This window comes from Lutjanus erythropterus, chromosome 17 (assembly GCF_056507025.1).
Source record: "Lutjanus erythropterus isolate fLutEry1 chromosome 17, fLutEry1.hap2, whole genome shotgun sequence".
NCBI lineage: Eukaryota > Metazoa > Chordata > Actinopteri > Lutjaniformes > Lutjanidae > Lutjanus > Lutjanus erythropterus.
Genome location: NC_139333.1, coordinates 4,974,261 through 4,996,758, shown reverse-complemented (window position 1 = coordinate 4,996,758; position 22,498 = coordinate 4,974,261). Strand labels below are relative to the sequence as shown.

Genomic DNA, 22,498 nt, shown 5'->3' with positions numbered 1-22,498 from the left:
AAAGAAATTCATTCATTCATGTTCCTATTAGTTTGTGTAACTGGATTAACTATACAGATACTTTAGTTAAATCAGGTTTTTAACAGTGATAAAAAAAATTAGAAAATGATTGTGATAGTGTGTCACTCCTGTTTGAGTGTAATCAGTCTTTGAATGTATTAGCTCTTTTTTATACAGAACACAATTCAGTTTTCACCCAGTGACAAATGATTAAGGAGGAATGTAATCAAATCATTTTGACAAGCTCACTCCTCTTTTGGGTTTCTCCCTCCGTTCTTCTTCTCATGTTCACGGGAGCCCTCTAGCTGCGGTTACTGGAGTACTAAAAATAATACTATGGATTCTGGTTAGAACAAGTACAATGAGAGCTGTGTATAGGGTTATGAAAATGTGAAATATCTTCTTTGAATTGATTTGACATTGAGTGGTTTTACAGTCTTACTAGTAAGAATCACCTGATTAGACTTGAGACATAGATCATCCATGCTGCATAATAGTGTATGATACATGAACCTCACTGAGCTTGGCCTTCACAGCTGCGTGTCCTCATTCCTGTCCAACTAACGGGATGTCATAGCACATATTAATGTTATACTGTTATTATTCACTGACACAGGACACATGAGGAGACACTGTCTGTACTGGTGAAGAGGAAGGAGATCACAGATATATTCAAAATATTTCTGTGGTTGTTGTTTCAATATCATCAGGCTTCACCACAAACAATTTTTTAGCACTGATTACTGCACATAGTTGTAGAATCAAATGTTGAGCTGGAGGCAGGATATCACTGAGATCAAGAGTCCAACTTGTGAAATCCAAATTGTATTTTCACATTTGGGCAGACCTGAAACATGTCTCTGTGACGTTACAAGCCCCATGAACCGACACATGAATGGCACTGTCTCCTCCTCCCCTCACCCTTCCTAACGGTCAGTTACGAACAAACCTTCAGCGACTCTCTCAGTTTAAATCAGCCCAGCTGTTCACTTCAGCTCACTTCAGAACACACACTTATTGTTGCTTTGCAGTCCTTTAAAAAATATCACCAAACACAGTGCTGAGCGTCCTGTAGGGTTGCTACAGACCAGATTTAAAGCTTCTTAGTCTTTTCAGCCAAAAATGACTTTTTTAATACTGATTTTATACTGATTTATTTGTCATACTGAAAAAGGCTTCTGTTGTAAGTCAGAACAAATACATATTTGCCTCACATACATATTCTGGAGACCACTTTTAAAATGTCTGCTTATTTATATTTCTGTTATCTGGAATAAAACGTTAAGAATGTATAGGCTGTTGGTGCTGAGTTCTCCTTTGGGTACCTGTAAGTATGAGAGACATGTTGAGGAGTATTATACCGCCACCATGTCACTCTTTAACTCCTAATCTGGCTCTCAGACAAATGAAATTCCTATAATGACGAGGCCACAAAAGAAAACAATCCCTCCTTGTGCTGTGCTGCACAAACAGGTTGAAGGATGGAGTGACATGGCTAAATACATGCTCCATCTCAAATCAGTCCTCTGCGGCCTCTCTCACTGGTCCACAGGCTCCTTTGATTATGCTGCTCTAATCATGCTTAATCCACTTGTCTCATGCTAGCATTAGTTATTGTATGTAGATGAGTGACAGTGAAGAGGACGGCTATTTTAACTCGGAATGTAAATGTCAGCAGGATCTGCCCTGATCTCTGCAAACAGATGCTCAAATTAGACACAAAGTGCACACATACAGACACACACTCCTTCTATGAAACTGATTATCTGCTACACTGACTCCTTCGACTGCCTCATTAGCACTACAAAGCTGATACTAATCTGCTAATACATCAAGAACTATGATAAACACTCGCTTTCCACTCATCTGCGTTGGGATTCAGAAACAGTGTGTCTGATGAAACACAATGATATCAGAAAACTGATGCTTCACCACACTTTATTCAGCTACACACTCACAGCAAAACAAGAAGGTTTGTTCATTCTGAGAGTTTCTACTTGGACTAAGAACTTGCAGAGGACGTCTTCTGCGCCGTTGCTGCAAAGTCTATTCGGATTCAGCACCCTGACAGAGGACAGGACAGGACAGGTAAGAAGGAAAGGGACGGGAAGGGAAGAGAAGGGAAGGAAACCAAAAGAAAGAAAAGGAAAGCAAAGCAAATCAAGGGAAAGGAAATGAAAGAAAAGAAAGGAAATCAAAGGAAAGGAAAGGAAACCAAAAGAAAGGAAGGGAAAGCAAAGGACAAGAAAGGATACCAAGAGAAAGGAAAGGAAAAGAAAGGAGACAAATGTTCAGTACTGGTTTGTGAAATTAGAAAATAACGACTTTTGGGGGACATTTCAAGAATTAGGTGTAAATGGTATTTCAACTGTATACTCAATATTTCAACTTTATTCTCAAAATTATTTACTCTCAAAAAACTTCCTCCTCTTATTTTTTTTCCTCTTACACCTGGCCCTAATACTCTTCCATACAAAGTAAATTAACTGAAATAAATGACATCCATTAACAGAATCAACTTCATCTGGCACAGCCCCGGACCATGATGCTTCACGTCATTTTTAAAGGCATGCCACCGGTGTGACCACAGCTACCGTAACTGAGGCTAGCTGTCCTCTGCTTCAGCCCAGATTTGATTCCAACCTATGGCACTTTGCTACATGTCATCCCCCTCTCCTTTACCCCCTTTCCTGTCTGTCTTCAGCAGCCTGATTCAACACCCCGCTCCCCCCAAAAAAGTGCAAAAGAAAGAAAAAAAGCAGTACAGAAAAAGAATGAAACTTTCTTGATTACAAGAGGGGGAAAAAGGACGAGTGAAGTAAGAAGGAGAGTGAATGTTAACTATGATATAAATAAAAAAGCAGTAAACCTAATGGCATTTTTTCTACAAGAACGGACACTCAGTTGATGTTTTCTTGATGCAACAGTGATATGTTGTCATTAATTTAATCAGTCCATAATATTTAGTGGTGTCTCGATTCTCCAAATCCATGATTTGACTTTCAGTTTTAAGGTCATGGTTCAGTTACATTTTTCAGTTTAAATCTTTTTTTCAGCACTGATGGCTACGTCAACTATTGGGTCTTGAATTGTTAAGATCATTGGTTTTATCCCTTGACAACTGTCATTTACATTTTGAAATAACGGCCACTAAGCTACACTGTGTCATCTCTGCAGTGTTGCTATTTTCTTCAGACACAAACAGGATGTTGAAAATAGATGTGGGTGGAGGAGAAAAAAAAAAATCAGACAGAATAGCAGATTCTGCCTTTGATTTTGATTACTGAAATAAAAATCGAGTGTCATTCATTTCACTTATATGATGCTTTTTGGTTTCTTTGATTTTGTTTCTGGTTATTTTTTTTTCTGATTAAAGGGTTAGGGTTAGTCCATCTGTGTTTCTTCTTTGTGTTTTTCAAACTGAAACTCTCACCCAGCTGTAAGCAAAAAGCAGCGATGGTCGGGAGGAGGAGTACTGATGCCCTCTACTCTCCTCCCTCAAGGATTTGGGGAAAAAGCATTTCAACACTAAAACATACTGTATGAATTGTGACTGTTTAAATTTTAATGCAGAGAAATACTGGGAAGCTACATAATGACATCAGAAGGATTAACCAAGTACTGAGCCAGAAAGGATCCAAACAGTCCAGCTCAACTCAACTATAAATGTATCAGGTGTTACCTTTCCAAACTCTCTGCTCTTGGTTCTCAACTTGTTGACCTGGGACTCGGCGATGTCTGCTCGCTCCTGTGCTTCCTCCAGCTCGTGCTGTACCTTCCTCAGCTTAGCCAGATGAACACTGGCCTGCTCCTCCTGCAGTACAAACAAACGCAGTCAGCCAGAGTCATTCTTAAACTTATTTTTTGGTTGTTTTGCTGGAAATTAAAAACGTCTTACGGCTTCTTCATTCTGCCGTTTGTAGGCCTTGACTTTGAGCTGCAGCTTGTCCACCAGGTCCTGCAGTCTCATGACAGTTTTCTTGTCCTCTTCAGTCTGGTAGGTGAGCTCCTTCACTCTCCTCTCATATTTGCGGATCCCCTTCACAGCTTCAGCAGCTCTTTTCTGCTCACTCTCCACCTCGCCCTCCAGCTCACGCACCTACGAAACAAAACCCAAACCTCAGCTGTAATGTTTGTTGTCAGCAGTGCTACATTAATCTCATACAGGTCGGTCCAAGTGCGATACCCGAGTTTCCAGTTTCTGGAGCTGTTTCTTGCCCCCCTTCAGAGCCAGGTTCTCAGCCTCGTCCAGACGGTTCTGCAGATCTTTCACAGAGACCTCCAGGTTCTTTTTCATCCTCTCCAGGTGGCTGCTGGTGTCCTGCTCTTTCTTCAGCTCCTCTGCCATCATGGCTGCCTACATCAGCACAGCAAGTTACACTGATTTGATTTGTTGATTTATTATTCATTACAACCAAATTAATGTTCATAATCAAGTTGGACCTGACAACCAGACTGTTTAAAATGATCACTGCTTCCTGCAGTTACCAACCACACTATAGAAATCTGTAAGTGGCAGACATATGTAGAAGTAGAGTGCAGTATATTTACATCTGTGATGGCCTTCTTGGCTTTTTCCTCTGCATTGCGAGCCTCTTGGATTGCATCCTCCACCTCGCCCTGCAGCTGGCTCACATCTGCGTCCAGCTTCCTCTTGGAGTTGAGGAGACTTGTGTTCTGTAGCCAAAGGACATTTAAGAGACTGTAAATAAAAGGTGACTCATGTTTATACTTGACTAAGTTAAGTCAACATGAGATTTTATTTGGTGTTTCGTGTTTCTAAAGACACCATACATTCGCAATTCGAAACATATCTGGCTCTTTAGCAGTTAAAGGCTTCAGCTAGGGGAGAACAGGGTAAGTTGAGCCAGTGGGTAAAATGAGCCACAGCCTGTATCTAGCTAACTATATACAAAAGGAATTATATGGGTACAAACTAATATAATTTATATGGTCTGAAATATTTATTCTTATTCCATCTTTGACTGAAGAAAATGGAGAGAGTGGTAAGCAAACCAGAAAAAAATATTTTCGACATACCAACGATTCAAAATTTCATCTGTCACTCAAGTTATCAGTGTTGTATCTGTTAAAATAATTAAAATAAGTTGACATTATTACATTATTTTAAGTCAGTGTAAGCTGCAAAACAAGTTCAGACAGTGTTTTTTGTTTTTTTTCAAAAAGTCAAGTTGAGTCAATGGCACAGTTTACACCCAAATTTTAAATACGCTACATTTGTACAACACAAGTGTATTTAAGTATTATTTTCTGATATTTTACAGATAGCAAGATGGCAAGGCAGTACAAAACAAAGACAAAAAGAGGCTCATCTTCCTTGGATGATGCAGATCAGTCATTCCCAAAGATGGGTCACACTATATTCTATTATCACCTTTCTGCAAATTTAAGATTTATATTTGCAGTACACCTATTTAAAATGTGTATATTGTTTTACTGATGAGAGGGAAAAATTACAGGCTGTTACTTTTGCCTAAATGCACTTATTTTGTCTCATTAACAAAGTAGACTAAATTGTTGTATATCATTTTCCTGCTGAGAGGAAATATAAACAATGACATTAACTACATGCATTTATTTCTCATGTATGAAGTATTTACATGCTTATGTTTTCAATAACATGTGTCAAGATAATATAAAGTGATCCAGAAATGGCAGTAAAAATGGTCAGGAACATTAATTTATGCACAAATTAAGTATGGTTTGTCTTTTTTTTTTTTTAAACTGTGAAACATTGATCTAAAGAGAGCAGCAGGGCAAGAGGGGAGCTCCAACTACAAGATAGAAAGAAAGACACTGAAGAGGTACAAAACAAGTAAAGGAGAAGTTCCCCGAGCAGGTTATGCCAGACTAGAAAAAGCTCATCAGATTTTTGATGACTGCATGGAATTTGAATTTACAGAAACTTGGAGAAAAGGTCCATGGACTATATCTCTTAGAGAACTTGCATTTAAGTTAGCATGCAAGAATTGAATTTCTATTCATGCTCATTTTACCCCTACTATGGGGCAGGTTTTGTCAGAGGACTAAGTTATTTTTTTAGATGGATCATTGTTCTAAAACCATTATAATAACTAATTTTATTTTCTGTGGGTACACGGCAACCTGAGATATATACAATAACTTCCATTAGAAACAAATAACCCTTCATTTTGCTGCAACATCATGAAATGTAAAAAGTTGATCATGTTACTCCAGAAAGCAGTATTGTCATTGTTTGTTTGTTTTGGCTATCTTCCATCATGATGCTGTCTCTTCAGATTTCACTGGTCCTTTTTTCTAAGACTGTACTAACCTGAGAGTGCAGCAGCCCGACTCTCTCACAGGCATCAGCCAGCTCCTGTTCAGCCATCTTGCGGCTTCTCTCTGACTGTTCCAGAGCAGCTCTGAGCTCCTCCACCTCTGCCTGCAGCAGGGAGCTCCTGCGCTCCACCATGGCCACCTGCTCCTTCAGGTCCTCCTGGCTGCGCAGCACCTCATCTAGGTGAAGGGTTTGTTCCTGTAGAGAAGCAGAACGGTTGAAAGTTGTAAGATTTACCCCAAACGTTTCTTAAAAGCTAATATAATATTTGTACTGGAGCTTTCAATAAACAGCATTTCACTTTGAGGTGGGCCTGGATGTTCTTCAGCTGCTTCTGTGCTTCAGCTGCCTGTCGGTTGGCGTGGCTCAGCTGGATCTCCATCTCGTTGAGGTCCGTCTCCATCTTCTTTCTGATCCTCATGGCGTCATTCTTGCTGCGTGTCTCAGAATCTAAGGCGGACTGCATGGTTTCCACGATGCGCTGGTGGTTGCGTTTCATCTGATCTATCTCTTCATCCTTCTCAGCCAGCCTGCGATCGACCTCTCCTTTGACCTGAGCGAGCTCCAGCTGCACACGCAGAATTTTGGATTCCTCGTGTTCCAGAGAGGCCTGGAGTACAGACAAAAATAAGAATACATCCATAACGAAGGAATGTGCCGCAGTGTAAGTAATTTCTTTTTTTATGATGTCAGGTTACCTCGGCTTCCTCCAGAGCAGTCTGGATCTCTGTCTTCTCCGTCTCAGCTTGTTTCTTAGTCTTCTCCAGCTCATGGATAGCTTTACCATTCTCTCCAAGTTGCTCACACAAATCAGAGATTTCCTCTAAATAAGTAAAAGTGCATCACAATATAAATTTTAAAAAAATCACTTGATTTATCATCAGACATGTTCTAGATGAACCCTCCCTTTATACATACGTTGCAGGTTTTTATTCTCTCGTTTAAGGACCTCGAGGTGCTCCAGAGCTTCCTCATACGAGTTCTTTATTTTGAAGAGCTCGGTGCTGAGGGATCGAGACTCCTTCTGTGATCCGTCCAGCTCAGCCTGACTCTCCTCATACTTCTGCTTCCACTCAGACAGAATCTGAAGAAGACAGAAATTATTGGCTTGAATAGTGATTGTTGGACTGATGTCATAAAATCACTGATATTAACCCTGAGTGCTAATTGGTGTATTTTTTTGCTAATACATGACCGTTTCTGTTGTTGGTGTTATACATGTTGTTTGGATTTTTTGAAGTGGGCTTGTATCAAGTACTAATTGAGGTCAATGTATTACCTACAGGAAAGTTGACATGCCCCAAGTTTGGAGAAGCAGCAGGAGTGCTGTGGACAGAGTCAGCAGCAAAATGTATTGTCGTATCCGTTTAAGTAGACACTCTATTTTGAATATTTTCATCACTTCACCTTGCTCTCAGACTGACTTTTCCAGTGAGAAAGGGCTGTATAACATAAGCCGAACGTCGCTCTGTCCAAACCAACCAAACTCCATGGGTGAAATCAACACCAAAGTCACAGTATAACACAAATTAACTAACAGATTGAGGCAGCGATAGACAAGCAAGTCCTGTGTTCAGCATGGTAAAATTACTGACATTACTCGTGGAATTAGGCTTTGGAGACAGTGATATTTGGGTCATGTAACGGCATTTCCTGTCAGAAAAGGCTGTCTGACGGCAAGGAAAAGTGGTAAAACTATTCTAAACATCAACGATGTTGATTTTTTTCAGATGTCTAAAATACATTTTGCTGTAGTGTGGCTATAGCAGTACACTGCTTTGCTTCCTTCACCAGTGCTCCCGCTGTTTCTCCAAACTGGGGTCCTTCCAACTGACTATGGATAGTACCTCATACAGCCACACTTCAAAAACTCCAAACTATCCCTTTGACTACCAAGCTCTTCAATGCCAGATATACTTCTGATGCTGCATGAAATGGTCACCCACTTTCTCTGATCTGCCACATAATAGGTGTCTAGAGCAGCAAATGTAAAGGCGTTCAATAACTGTGTGTGGGTTGAGTCACTGTTATGTTAACCTATATCAGACAGGAAGAATAGCGGTTGCTACGGCTGCAGCTAATGGGGATCCTAATAAGTTAAATGAAATCAACTACTGCAACAAGCAGACAGTTTTTGTGAGTGATAATGTTGCAGCTTGTTATTTGAATTGTTGTGAATTTGGCTTGTTGTGATTGTCTGACACAATCAACATGCATGATGTCTTTGTTACCTTATCGAAGCTTCTCTGCTTTTTATCCAGGCTGGCTGCTTGAGCGTTTGCCCGTTCCACATCAGCCATGAGGTCCTCCACCTCTCCCTGCAGCCTCTGCTTCGTCTTCTCCAAAGACGAGCACTTGGCATTCACAGCCTCGATGGCCTCCTCAGCCTCCTGCAGACGCTGGGCGAGCTTTTTCCTGAGTAGGAAATAATAAAGGATGAGTGTCATTTTTCTAGTTTGCAAAACTCTTGTGTGATAATATCTGTGTGTGTGCAGAACTCTCACTTGGCGTCCTCCAGCTCGTCGTTGCGCTGGATGGCATCAGTCTCATATTTGGTTCTCCACTGGGCCACCTCACTGTTGGCTTTGGACATGGCTCTCTGGAGCTCAGCCTTGGCCTCCTGCTCCTCCTCAAACTGCTCCCTCAGCAGGTCACAGTCATGACGGGCAGATTGGAGAGCGTGGGCGAGGGCATTTTTAGCCTAACAGAGAGGCACAATGGGATTTTAGCTGAATACAATTTGATTCATTTAAAGCGGACTTTCAAGGTTCAAATAATCTTTTTAATATGAACCACCTCCTTAAAGAAATAGTCTGTCATTTTAGGAAACACACTTACTCACTTTCTTGCCAAGAGTTATATGAAAAGATGAAAAGTCCTGACTAATCACCTGAACTAAACACCTGCTATATAATTCAACCATGACACCAAACTCAGTCCACCCAGTAATCAGTACTGTCAAAATAACATGAAAACTTTATGTTCACATGACAAACACACTCATCACTTGTAAGACTGACATAAGTTTGATTTTTAAGTTAATTTTACTAAAAATTCTAAAGAAAATAAAAATAGAGCCTAATTAGTTTAAGACCAATGAACAAAACATATATATTGTGCGGCATATAAAAACAGTGAATTTATGTTAAGAAAGCAAAACATTTTTGTGTTCAGAATAACACTACAACTCTTATTTTAATAATGTGTTTCATTATGTTATGTGTTCATTTTACTGAAATAAAGAAGAAACTGACTAGATGTCATATGAACAAAAAAACTTTGAGTTCATATTTTTAAACCATTTTTTAGTTTTTCATTCACCTGTCAGAATACATGCGAAGTGCTCAATTTATGTGCTATTAATTGTCTCGCACTAAATAGGGCTGTCTCAACTTTATACAAACTGAACTAAAAAAAATCAAAACTTGTTGAATTAACATAAAAAATGATGTCATTTTTACAAGGAATGAGTATTTGTGAAGTGAACATAAAGTGTTGACTCGACACTAAAGTTTTGTGTCATGGATGAATTGGGATTTACAGCGTACATATGAACCTGGTATCAATATATACATCTAATTCTAAAAGAAAGAAAAGTCAAACTTTCCCTTAAACTTCTTTGGTTGCCACAGTGGACGTACCATTTTTGGTTCAGTGGAACAAAGCCAAGTAAAAGAAAGGGAGAGAAATGCAACTGAGATCTAATACTATATAGTAGGGTAAATGTGTTTGCCTAACCTAAATGACGTTCAAACATCATTCATGTCAGATACATTGTATGGTTGAACAGTGCAGTCACAAACCTTTGTTTCCTCTTCAACCTGCCTCTTCAGTTCCTCAACTTGCTGAGTGAAAGCCAGCTTAGCCCTCGACATCTGAGAGAGTATCGCTTCTTTCTCCTCCAGGAGACGAGAAAACTCGCCTGTCCAAGGGTTTTCAGAGGACAATGTAAGAAAAGAGAGAAGTATTTGGCTCCAGAAGTCTGTTTCACCACATTTACCTCTGTTGCGTACCATTTTCATTCTGGAGTCTTGCCCTTTGAGTGTTTATCTCAGTGATCAGACGAGAGTTCTCATCGTGTTTGGTCTTGTAGTCACTCAGTTGGTCTTCCAGAGAGTGACACATCTTCTCATAGTTGATCTGCAATGTTTATTAAGTAAGTTAATGAAAACTGTTACATTTACCATCATATATTATTTGAACTTAAAAAACTGTGTCCAGGCTGCCTTAGAATTTTAAGTTGACTGAATCTGAAAAGATAAGTTGAGATAATTTGTAATGATCCAAAACAAATAAACTTTTCTATTCAAATAAACTTGGTATTAATTCAGTTGTTCATGAGAAAACATGTTCAGTAAGATTAAGATATTAAGTTGAACCAACTACTCTTCAGTCACACTGACAAACATTTCTAACATTTAATATTTATCATAATTTATTACATTTTAAGTGTAGGCAGTTGGGAAAACAAGTAACTATGACTTATCTTAAGGTGTGTTAGACACACGCAATAAGTTTCTATCATACATATTTTCTATAAAGATTAAAGGTCTCAGTAGAGTTTTAACTAAAACAATGCATGCTGGGAAGTCTGCTTCTACGCTTTTCATGTTTCTTTACAAACTTGATTTAATGAGTTGACTGAACTCATCATTTCAGGTTAAAGTTAGAAGAACTCATGTTTATAAGGTCTGAAGTGTGCTGAAAATAGATATTTTAAGTTTAATTAATTTGATTTAATAAAAGTTGTATATTCACATTAAGTAAATGAGAACAGATTAGTTGATTCCACTAAATTCCTGTATGATTTTTTTTACAGTACATTCAACCTCACCTTAGACTTGACCATGACCTCTACGTTGATGGTGAGGTCATCAATCTCCATCTTGTACTCACTCTTCTCCTTCTCCAGTTTCTGTTTGACTCTCTGCAGGTTGTCGATCTGCTCTCCCAGCTCAGCCACGCTGTCGGCGTGTTTCTTTCTCAGAGCTGCGGCGGTGGCCTCGTGATGGAGCGTCGACTCTTCCAGGTCTCGTCTCAGTTTCTGAAACTCGGCCTCTCGTTTCTTGTTCATCTCTACCTGAGCGGAGGTGGCTCCTCCGGCCTCCTCCAGCCTCTCGCTGATCTCCTCCAGCTCCCTGGAGAGATCAGACCTTTGCTTTTCCACCTTCGCCCTGGCAACACGCTCCACTTCAATCTCCTCTTCAAGCTCTTCAATGCGGGCCTGGGTAAAGCAACAAAAACCCAAGATTACTCACTGACTCGCAGCGCATTTTCAATTATGTCTCAAGTTTTTTTAAGCACCTGAAGCTCCTTGATCTTCTTCTGAGACTGTACAGCCGCACTCTGCTCATCCTCAATTTTGCCTAAAAGTTGACTGAATTCAAAGTCTTTCCTGTAATGCAAAAACAAACCCTGTGATTAGAGAATATGTTAAGTCCTGTACTTATACTTATGCTTAGATGCTTCTGCACCAATACATACTTTTTAAGGCGTTCCTCCAGCTGTTGCTTGTCATTCTCCAAATCCATTATGGATTCTTGACTTAGCTTCAGATCTCCTTCGAGCTTTCTTTTAGCTCTCTCGACATCCATCCGGACTTTTTTCTCTTGTTCCAGAGAGCCCTCAAGCTGACACATGGACACAAATTCAATAAAAACATCGAGCCTACATTCGTTGATTTGTTTTGGCCACACAGCACAATTTACTTTAAATGCAACATAAATATATTAGCAGTTTTTTGTTGATATGACACAGAGCAAGTAAGTCCAATATTTACTCTCCTTTTAGCTCTGTTTTTTCCATTAACTCCTAAATTAAATACGTGCTACATGTCACATGCTACGTTCTACATGCTACATTCAGTGGGGTTTTAAGGGTTCTCTGTAACAGCTGTCTGTTACAGTGGAAAATAGCAGTGATGATGAACAGTGAGAGTGAATCAAAACAATAAAGCCGTGGACTATAAAACCAAAACAATGACTTTAAGGGATGCTGATACTCTCTGTGGAGGTCGGCGGGACCTTTCAGTCACCTCTAATCATTTGATCCATTATTTAAGGAGCACTCTACTGAGCATCTTGTTGAGTCCACGCCAGAGGTCTGTACTTCAGTCACTTGACTTGGGACTCAAGCCACAAATTCAATGACTTTTGACTCAACATGACTCATGATTTGACTTTGATTTTTGACTTAAAAATACAAATCAATTAATTTCCCGTCATTTTGTAGTAAGTGTAAAAAAAAATATGTTAATGCTATTTTCTCAGCACACGTAATTCATCAGATCTGCTTCGTTTGAACCAGTTTCACAGCAGGAGAGAACCACTAGGAACTAGTTTTACTTTAGTGATTTCCCCCTGCAAAAAATAAAACCAAAGTTTTGTTTCCATACAAAAACAGCACCATGGTCAACAAAAACAACCGCAGTGCACAAAACCAGTGTGGGCCAAAAATTACAACCGGAGACAACTTCCAACTGTGGTTGGTCCACAACACAACTAGACCACCAACAGTTCAGTCAGATATTATGAGATGCTATGAGATGTTATGCTCATAGCAGCTAATGTTGCCACAAGCTGGTAGCCTCATGCAGAGATGATCAGTGGGCTACAGAGGTTTGGTAAGCTCACTTCATTCTAACTCAACACCCTCAGATTTTTAAAATAAAAAAAATATTTTCTTTCTTCTTCAACTGACATTATGCAGCAAACTCTGAAGACACAAGGCTTTCTACAACTTTTTTCAAATATCCAGTCGTACTCTAGCCTAGCAGTGACAGACTAATTTGCAAATGCTGATTAGTCTGGAACATCTCTGTTCATTTTTGATTTCAAAAAACCAGGTGAAAGCTGGAGTGCCTCTGGAGTGACCTACAATGGGTCAGAGTAATAAAACATGTGATGTAGTGGCACTTGGTCCATTTTCAAGCAGGGTTATAGTTAAACAGTACACTAAAATGTTCCTGAAAACATTTTAGGCGAGGAAAAGGAAATGTGCTAACAGAATCTTGATCCACGTTGCCTAGTTTGACAGTTTGAGCTGGTTGGATCTGCTGACTGGATGCAACCGGACAGATTTACAACCAATCGAGCGAAACGTGTGAAACGTGACTTTTTAAAATCTGGACTGGTGACATTCCTCTGTCAATCACTGAGTACAACTCGTTAATATAAAAATATTGATTAGAGGCCCTTTAAGTTACATATGCTCTGACTTTCAAAAGATAATGGTCACACACTCACATCATCCACTTGTTGCTCCAGCTTGATCTTAGCTTTGGTCAAAGAGTTGACTTTGTCTTCCTCTGCTTGCAGGTCTTCCAGTGTCTGCTGGTGGGCCTCCTGCAGGGCCAACTTCTCCTTGGATAACTTGGCGATTGTGTCATCAAGAGAGGACATTTCCTCCGTCAGATTCTTCACCTGGATGTGAAGCGAAAAGTCATCTGTTAGTGAGTGTTTAGATATCTGGACTTAGTCCTCAGATAACCACCCAGCAGAAACACACCTTGTTTTCAGTGGCATGTTTTTCCTTCTCTACTTTAGCCAAGGTGAGCTCCAAGTCATCGATGTCTTTCTTCAGCTCAGAGCACTCGTCCTCCAGCTTCCGCTTTTTGGCGGTAAGCTCGGCGTTCACCTCTTCCTCGTCCTCCAGTCTCTCGCTGAGTTCTTTGGCTTTGGCCTCCAGCAGAATCTTGTTCTTAATCAGCCCTTCACATCTTTCCTCTGCATCTGCCAGACTCTCACTTTCCTGTTTCATAAACACACAATAAGTATTCATAAAAAAACAGAAGTACAAAAAAGCAATATCTTAGTAAAAAAGTGTATTGTCCCTACTTACAGACTGAATCTGCAGACACAAGTCATTCTTCTCCTGAAGCAGGGAAACCATTTTGGCTTCCAGTTCTTTCCTCTTCATCTCAGCTTTGGCTAAATCCTCCTTACACTTGGCGAACTCCACTTTCATGATGGCCATCTCCTTTTCAGTCTCAGCACTCCTCAAGAGTGGCTTGATCTTAAAGTAAAGCTTCATCCATGGCCAGTGTTTCACGTTCATGAAGGAGCGAATGTTGTATTGGACAATATAAATGGACTCTCTGTAGAGTGATGGAGTTCGTGGTTAGTTTTTGGGTTCAGTGCATTACATATATTCATTCAGATCACAGTATTTTAAATACATATCACCACAACTCTGAATACCTCCTCTCCATCATTTTCTGAAACTCCTTCCTTCTGAGGAAGCCACGACACAAGGCTTGAGTGATGGTGATGAGAGAGGCCAGTTTTTCATCCCTCATCTCTTCTAGCAGACCCAAGAGTCCGGCTTTGAAGAACACCTTCAGGAAATAGGTATTTGGGTATATCTTGAGATATTTATGAATACTGCATCAATAAACCTTAAAGTCTCAACATCAGTGTCATACATAGTTTAACAGTTAAGCCTGCCTTCAGGGATCTTCACACCAAGAAAAATAAGCGGAATGATAATGATTAAGTCCACACTGATGGATGATAACATCTGTAAACGAGGACATCAAGCACAAGCTGTGTGCTCCAGCTGTGTGCTCAGCTTAGGAAAAGGGATGCTGATGACCTGATAATTTGATGGTATACTGGCGAACGTAAAAAGACCATGAAACAAACTTCAGTGATCTCACAGGTAAAATTACATTTTTTATGTGTAATTTGCAGTCTAACATTACATTATGAGTGTTTAAAAAGTAAGATATACACCACAATATTTTCTGGATTTTGATCGATTGTCAGTGTTTCTATCATTCATCAAATTGAAGTGATCCCATCAATATCATTTGACACTGTCATGGCTGTTATTAATGTGGTGTGGACCTGATTGATTTTTTAAAACAATATTTACTGCTTTAGTTATTGTTCTCCGTGTGAACAGCTATTTACTTTAGGGCTTTTCACGCTGTACTTAGCCCAGGTATAAAAGCTTTCTGAGATCTGCTGCAGATCTGCACTGCAGCAGGGTTAGCCATGAGTTTTTGCAGGGCGATCTCCTGAAAATCGACTAACCACTGGGCTAAAAGGTGCCAGGGTGAAATGTGGCTAAGGGCTTATAAGTAGTCATGTGTCAATATTGATACGTAAATATCAGCTGTGTGTTCCACTGGGCTTAGGTTAAGCCTGGGTTAACAATATGTTTGTGAAAAAGGGGTAAGTTATGCCAGGGTCAACTTTTAGCCTACACCTGTTCAATCACAAAGTTTGTGTGATGCTCAAGTAATCTGTTCCAGACAAAAAAAAAACTTAGGAATGCTGCTAGACACTGTCAGACAATCCAACAAGCACTACAGTTCAAACATACAGCAGGTCACATTCAAAATCATTTACCTTGGTGTGCCCAAACTTATACTGTGTGTGATCCACATCAATAGACCCCAGGAGCTTCTCGGCAGCTTTCTTGTTGTCAATGAATTGTCCCTCAGGTATCACACTAGCATTTAGTACTTTGTACCTACAGGAACAAAACTCTTGTTAGAGAAAGGATCTTTTTATATTTCTCAAAATACCTCATCTTTGCGTCTTACCTTTGCTTGAAATCCCCATACAGGATTCTACTGGGGAAGCCTTTCCTACAGATCCTGATTCCTTCCAACACACCGTTACATCGCAGCTGATGGATAACCAGATGGTGTTCCATAGCACCTATAGGTCAACCAGACCCACATTATAATCAGACTACCTAAGACACTATTTAAATGGTCTGATAAAGACTGTAATGTGACATTACTGAAATACCTGGAGTTTTAGTTTCATTTGGAATTATACACCTAACAAAATGAGGATGGGTGCTCCGGAGATTTGTCATCAGCTTTCCCAGGTTCTCCTGTTACAGGTAACCAACGTCATACAGACAAGCCAGGCTATCACTGCTCTACTTTATTATTTGTATCAGAATTATTCTTACAATTTTAAGATAATTGAGTATTATTTTAATTTGCAGTTACCCGGAAGAGGGCTGACACAGTCTGGAAGGATGAGCCCTTCTTCTTTGCTGTTTTCTTTCCTCCAGCTCCACCGCTTCCTCCAGCACCTGCAGCATCTAGAAGAAGAAATGTTTTTATCTACATTATAAAGCTGAACCTTCAAAAAAAAACAGAATCAACACAGTCTTTGTCCTGTCTCACATTCTTACCGTCAGAAGCAGCATAGGTAGAATACAGGAAGGCCAGTAGTTTGAGGCTGGCTTTCTGGTACAACTGGACTACAGTATCATTCAGTGGGTCCTTGTTTTTGTCCAACCAGCCTGTGATGCTGTAGTCCACAGTGCCGGCATAGTGCACCAGGGAGAAGTGAGCCTCAGCCTTGCCTTTGACAGGCTTGGGCTTCTGGAAGTTGCTGGATTTTCCAAGATGTTGGTCGTACAGCTTGTTTTTGAAGGTGGTGTCTGATGCTTTGGGAAACATACACTCCTCTTCAAGGATGGAAAAGATGCCCATTGGCTGGTGAGGACATAAACATTTTGTTTTAGAACAGAAAGCAATTTATTTCTCTGTGTTTATATATGTGTTTGAACTAACCTTTTCAATGAGCTCTATACAGGCAGCGAGGTCCATCCCAAAGTCAATAAACTCCCACTCAATGCCTTCCTTCTTATACTCTTCTTGTTCCAGTACAAACATGTGATGGTTGAAAAACTGTTGCAGTTTCTCATTGGTGAAGTTGATACACAGCTGTTCCAGACTGTTATACTGCAAAACAAACCATTCACAGCAAAATCACTTGATTCATTATACAGTAAATTCCAGTAAATACACTGTTAATGCAAACTTACATCAAAGATTTCAAACCCAGCAATGTCCAGGACCCCGATAAAGAACTGCCTGGGCTGCTTGGTGTCCAGCATCTGGTTAATGCGGAGGACCATCCACAGAAACATCTTCTCATAGACTGACTTAGCCAAAGCACCAATAGAATTGTAGACCTTTGAACAATAAAAAATATGAAATGATCTGTTACTACATACCACAAATCGAATGTACAATTCTTAAGTCATGTAGAATTAAAGAGTCACGATTTTTTAAAGTGAGGTTGTATTAGGGCTCACAAGTTTGATTCTCTATCGACTGTTTGGACAGTAATATGATATTTGCTGGTATCACAAAGTCTGCCATGATCTGATTTCGAGTAGATTCAATTCAGGCGTCTGCGTTCAATATCAGACGATATCATATGTCCATTTAACACATTCAGTTACACCCATGTCATCTCACAAAAAGCAACTAAATTATGATTCACCAATTTTATGACAGAACTATTCCAGACATTTGTAACACAGACATGCCATGGGAATTTCAAAATAACGGTGTATCTTAAAGATGACGATATAGATCGATCTTTTCATTTATTTGTAAAGTGGCTTAAATGTCTTTTTTTTGGGATGGCTAAAAGAAATTTTACTGATGACCCTGTTCAGAGGAGTACATTAGCTGCCATGCTGGTTCTCCTCACTGCTTCTCCACACTGGGGGCGTGTCGAGCGCCATCTACTGTAGGTAAAGCGCTGACTATGGATAAGTAGCTCATACAAAAACACTTCAAATAAACCAGACTATAACTTGTGGCATTCTTTACTCTCAACTCGACAGTATTAGCCTCAATAAGAAATTTACTGAGGTATACACAAACTATTATAAGAAGTAATATACTCTTATAAGAGGTAAATGAAATTCATAATGGTGTACTAACACGCATACCTGCTGAACAGTCTGACCTTTGGTCACATACTCATTGCCAACCTTAACTCTCGGGTAACACAGAGCTTTCAGCAGGTCTGCAGAGTTTAGACCCATCAGGTAAGCTGCTTTGTCAGCCACTGATCAAAGACAAAGACCAAAAAAGAGAAATATAAAGCAGAGTATGACAGAAGAGGAGAAAGTTAGGAGATGAAAACAAAAACAGATATTTAAACATAAAAAACACTATTATCATAACAAAAAAATATGAAGACTTTAAAAGATTACAGTAAAATCCAATGAATAACACCTACCCTCGGTCCCATCTGGCTCTGCTTGCTCCTCTCTCTGCTTCTGCTTGAACTTCATATTCCCATAATGCATCACAGCACCTGTTAGCTTGTAGATGCCAATCCTCTCCTCTGCAGTGAAGCCAAGGATCTCAATAGCACTCTGAAAGCACATCATAACAAGGTCTCATGTAAGGACCAGTGAATGTTTACAGTGACTGAAAAGATAAGATTGCTAATTTTACTCACATCCGTTGCAATCAGCTCTTCACTGTCATCAATACTGGCAACGCTGATCTCCCCCTGGCTGACAAACGGGTAGTCGTAAGGGTTGGTGGTGATTAGGAGAGTCTCTGTACAGAAAAATAATGTGCCACTCAAATCCGAGACTTGTAATTTAAACACATTTACATTTACGGCATACCAAAGGTGCCCAAAGTACACACATTCAGTACTCAAGTAGAAGTACAGATACTTGTTTAAAAAAGACTTGTAAAAGTAGAAGCACTGAACTTTTTTACTCAATCTTGTAAATCAGCTTGTTAAGTCTTTTCTGTCTCGTTACACCATGTTAGGTCAGTTATTCAGATATTAGATTAGTCAGATATTTTTACATCTTGTTGCATAATATTTGTCTTGTTACATCTTTTTCATCATTTTCATCTTGTTATGTATTGTCAGGTCATTTTTGTCTTGTTATGTCTTTTATGTCTTTCAAGTATCATATCATCCTCATCTCAAGAAACATGAACACAGCATCTTTGCAATTATTAAAGATTATTCAATTCAGCTGAAGAATATTTTTTATATTTTTACTACAGTTTCTATTTCCAATGCAAAACAGAATCTTTTGATTCAAAAAATGTCTTTTTTTTCTGTTTCTTATTGCTCAATGTCGCCCAGTTAAATGTATGTTGAAATATATTTCATAAGTAATAATATGCCCGTATTAAATAAATTTGATGCTCTGAAGGTACAGCAATTGCATTGTCAATGTAAATTAGGTCAGATAATATTTGTCCGGTTTAGCATTACTTCCAGTATAAGCTACACCCACTTCCATCCGAATACAGATAGGGAGACAGATCACTTTGTTGGTTGAACAGATACAGATACAGATACAGATAATAGCGTCTCTGGGCACGTCTAGTACAGAGAGGGCTGTTGCACACATTTACATGGGACATACAGTCACACGGATCCCCTGATGTTACCTATGAGCTCAGGCTTCTTGTTGGACATGATCTGGTAGAAAATATGGTAACTCCTCTCTGCAGCCAGCTGAAACGTTACTCGGGATTTTTCCAACAAGTCTGTGAAGGAAACATGGATGAGCTTTAACAGACGTCTCTTATAATAAAACATTGCATGTCTCCATTGTATTCTTACTGACAAGTTTCAATATCAGCGGAAGATAATTTCCCTGTTGTACCAAAGTGGATTCTTATGAATTTGCCCTGGAAAACAAAGAAAGAAAATTGATCAAGAAAACAAGGTGACAAATCAGTTATAGATACTAGCAGAATTTATGGCAACCCCTTTTAGCATATAATTAGCAGGAACTAATCAAAAAGCTACTGTTGATAATTATAATTACCATTACCACAACTGATTAAATGTTAAAAGGGCTTGCCATAATAATCTCTATCTATTCACTCACAAAACGTGAGGAGTTATCGTTTCGGACGGTTTTGGCGTTTCCAAAGGCCTCCAGCAGCGGGTTAGCGGAGATGATCTGGTCCTCCAGATTCCCCTACAGAAACAGTGGTGATAAGAAGTGATTTGGTTACAAATATATGCATTTAAAGGTTGTTAGTAGCCCAGCACCATTTGAAAGATCCTAAATTCATTATAATATTACATGTAATTTTCCAGAGCCAGCAACATCTTTTTTCCTGTCTCCAGACCCTGCGATTGTCGCGAAGTACTGGATGACCCGTTTGGTGTTGACAGTCTTTCCTGCACCAGATTCTCCACTACAGAACCAGAAAAACACACAGCAGACATGTTTTATTTCTAGTTTTTAAATAAAAAGCATCAAAGACAGGCTGTAGCATTTGTATTAACATGCAGCTTACGTGATCAGGACAGACTGGTTTTCTCTGTCTGCAAGGAACCAAACACCACAGTCATGTTGGAATGGTGCCATTCATTCTATCAGAATCTTATAGAAATTTGAATATGGATGTTTTTTAGTTTACCAGTAAGCATGAACTGATAGGCGTTGTCAGAGATGGAAAAGATGTGTGGTGGAGCCTCCTGGCGCTTTTTGCCCCTGTAGGCCAGCACTACCTCTTGATTGTACACTGGAAGCCACTTGTAAGGGTTCACGGTGACACAGAACAGCCCAGAGTAGGTCTGAAAAATGTAAAATTTGGACAAGGGGACTCAAACCATGCCAAGAGAAGGCCTGCTATGGAAGTATCCACATTAGTTATGTTTATCTTTCCATTTGTTTAAGTTTTTCAGCTCAGTGTCATAGGCATTATGCCCCTATTGGACAGTCCTGCCATTCAAAATTCGTTCAAAAGCAAAGTGCAATATCCAAATCAAAGAAACAGCAGAGAAAGGTAAATGTGTCACTTCATACCATTACAAATGTGGTGAAGTTGAAAATTTACATGGGAAATTATCAGACATAAAAGTAGTAAATTTAAGAGAAGAAAACTTGGACATCCTCAGAGATTATAAAGTCATAAATTTGCAAAATAAATAAATAAATAAAAATCCAAAATTCTCCCAGACTATAGTAACAAATTTATGGAACCAACCAGGAACTAATAAGGTTGGATCAGAACCTGTGGTTTATTGACAAAAAAACAAACATTTTTTTGTAACTTTAAACAAGTTACATTTGTACAATTTGTAACTTTAATCTGAACAAATTTAACTACTGTGACTCTAATAAACCACTAAAGTACTGCTGTTGAAAATAAGCCAGCTGGCTAACACTGGCATATTTGCACAAATGTTGATTAATAGTGCAGGACTTTAATTTTCAAACTAAGATAATATAAGGTAAGATTTGCTTTTTAGATTTTAGAACATATGTATAATTTACAGACATTAGGGCCAGGCATGAGGGGAAAAAAAATTAGAGGAAGATTTATTTTAGGATTTTTAGAATAAATTTGAATTTTTAAGAATGTAAAGTCAGACTTTTGATATTAGTGCCAGGCAAAATAAAAAGTAAATAAGGGGAAAGCGATTATATTTGAGAATAAAGTCAAAACATGGAGGATAAAGTTGAAACTGAAACTGTATTAATAAACTTTTCAACTTTATTCTCAAAAAGAAAAAAAATCCTCTCCTTTATTGTTTCTTTTGCCTGGCACTAATGCTGAAAGTCTGACTTCATTCTAAACATTTTGACTTTATCATCCATATTTCAACTTCACACTTGAAATGCAAAATAATATTATATTAAATTCAATATTTTTTCCCCTTATGCCTGGTCCTAAAACTCACATGTAATAATCATAATTTAGGGATACTACTTGTTAAAATCTAATCCCTACCCTTTTCCTTTGACTCTTAATGTGCATGAAGAGTAACTTTGTCTTACTGCCTCAGTCAGGACAGACAAGTAGATGCATTTTGCACTTTTCAGCTTCGTACATCACAAACTTCCTGCAGCTCTAATGTTGGTCAACATGGTGTCATTGTGTGTGAACATCATCAGTAACATTAAGTGCTGATTACTCACATAGATCATCCACGCTGCGTAACGCTCTTTGAGGTTAAACAGCACGGCAGCCTCGTTCAGGTGGGTCATCATGGCCATGTCCTCAATCTTGTCGAACTTGGGCGGGTTCATGGGGTAGACTTCGTCATCCTTCACTGTTACAACCTGTGAGGAGAGACGTGCCTTCCATCAGCACAACAATATGGTGAGCGTATGGATGATTTGTCTCGTTCACAGCTCTCGTACCTGCCCTGCGTCAGTTTTAACGGTGGCCTTGCCGCCCTCTTTGCTCTGCAGGGTGCCTTTGACGAACAGCTCCTTTGGATCCACCACAAACACTGCAGTTTTAGCGTCAAACGGCCTATTTTGGGCTTCGATTCGCTCTCGTTCAGGTCTCCTCAGGTAAGGGGCAGCCTCCCCAAACACACTCATCTCAGCGTCCGAACTCATCTCTGCAACAAACCCCAGAGGGGACTGAAAGGTCAAGGGTTTAAGGTTAGAACG

At 39.4% G+C, this 22,498-nt stretch overlaps 1 protein-coding gene across 1 annotated transcript; it reads right to left on the bottom strand.

Moving 5' to 3' along the window:
• Positions 1 to 1,921: 1,921 nt before the first annotated feature.
• LOC146311570 (myosin-1-like) lies at positions 1,922 to 22,487 on the bottom strand. The gene is made up of 38 exons (XM_084740228.1): positions 22,241 to 22,487; positions 22,016 to 22,159; positions 20,511 to 20,667; positions 20,388 to 20,415; positions 20,171 to 20,285; positions 19,970 to 20,062; positions 19,703 to 19,766; positions 19,524 to 19,622; positions 18,559 to 18,662; positions 18,334 to 18,472; positions 18,041 to 18,159; positions 17,120 to 17,269; positions 16,866 to 17,036; positions 16,481 to 16,787; positions 16,293 to 16,387; positions 16,084 to 16,171; positions 15,873 to 15,990; positions 15,676 to 15,799; positions 14,521 to 14,657; positions 14,162 to 14,417; positions 13,829 to 14,071; positions 13,567 to 13,743; positions 11,807 to 11,952; positions 11,627 to 11,717; positions 11,157 to 11,546; positions 10,336 to 10,462; positions 10,126 to 10,244; positions 8,827 to 9,023; positions 8,554 to 8,737; positions 7,241 to 7,406; positions 7,021 to 7,145; positions 6,624 to 6,932; positions 6,317 to 6,520; positions 4,552 to 4,677; positions 4,187 to 4,357; positions 3,899 to 4,099; positions 3,683 to 3,814; positions 1,922 to 2,064 (listed from the first exon to the last, which is right to left on the bottom strand). The coding sequence occupies exons 1-38, from the start codon at positions 22,442 to 22,444 to the stop codon at positions 2,047 to 2,049; spliced, it is 5,838 nt and encodes a 1,945-aa protein (XP_084596354.1). The 5' UTR covers positions 22,445 to 22,487; the 3' UTR covers positions 1,922 to 2,046.
• Between the last annotated feature and the right edge of the window lie 11 nt (positions 22,488 to 22,498).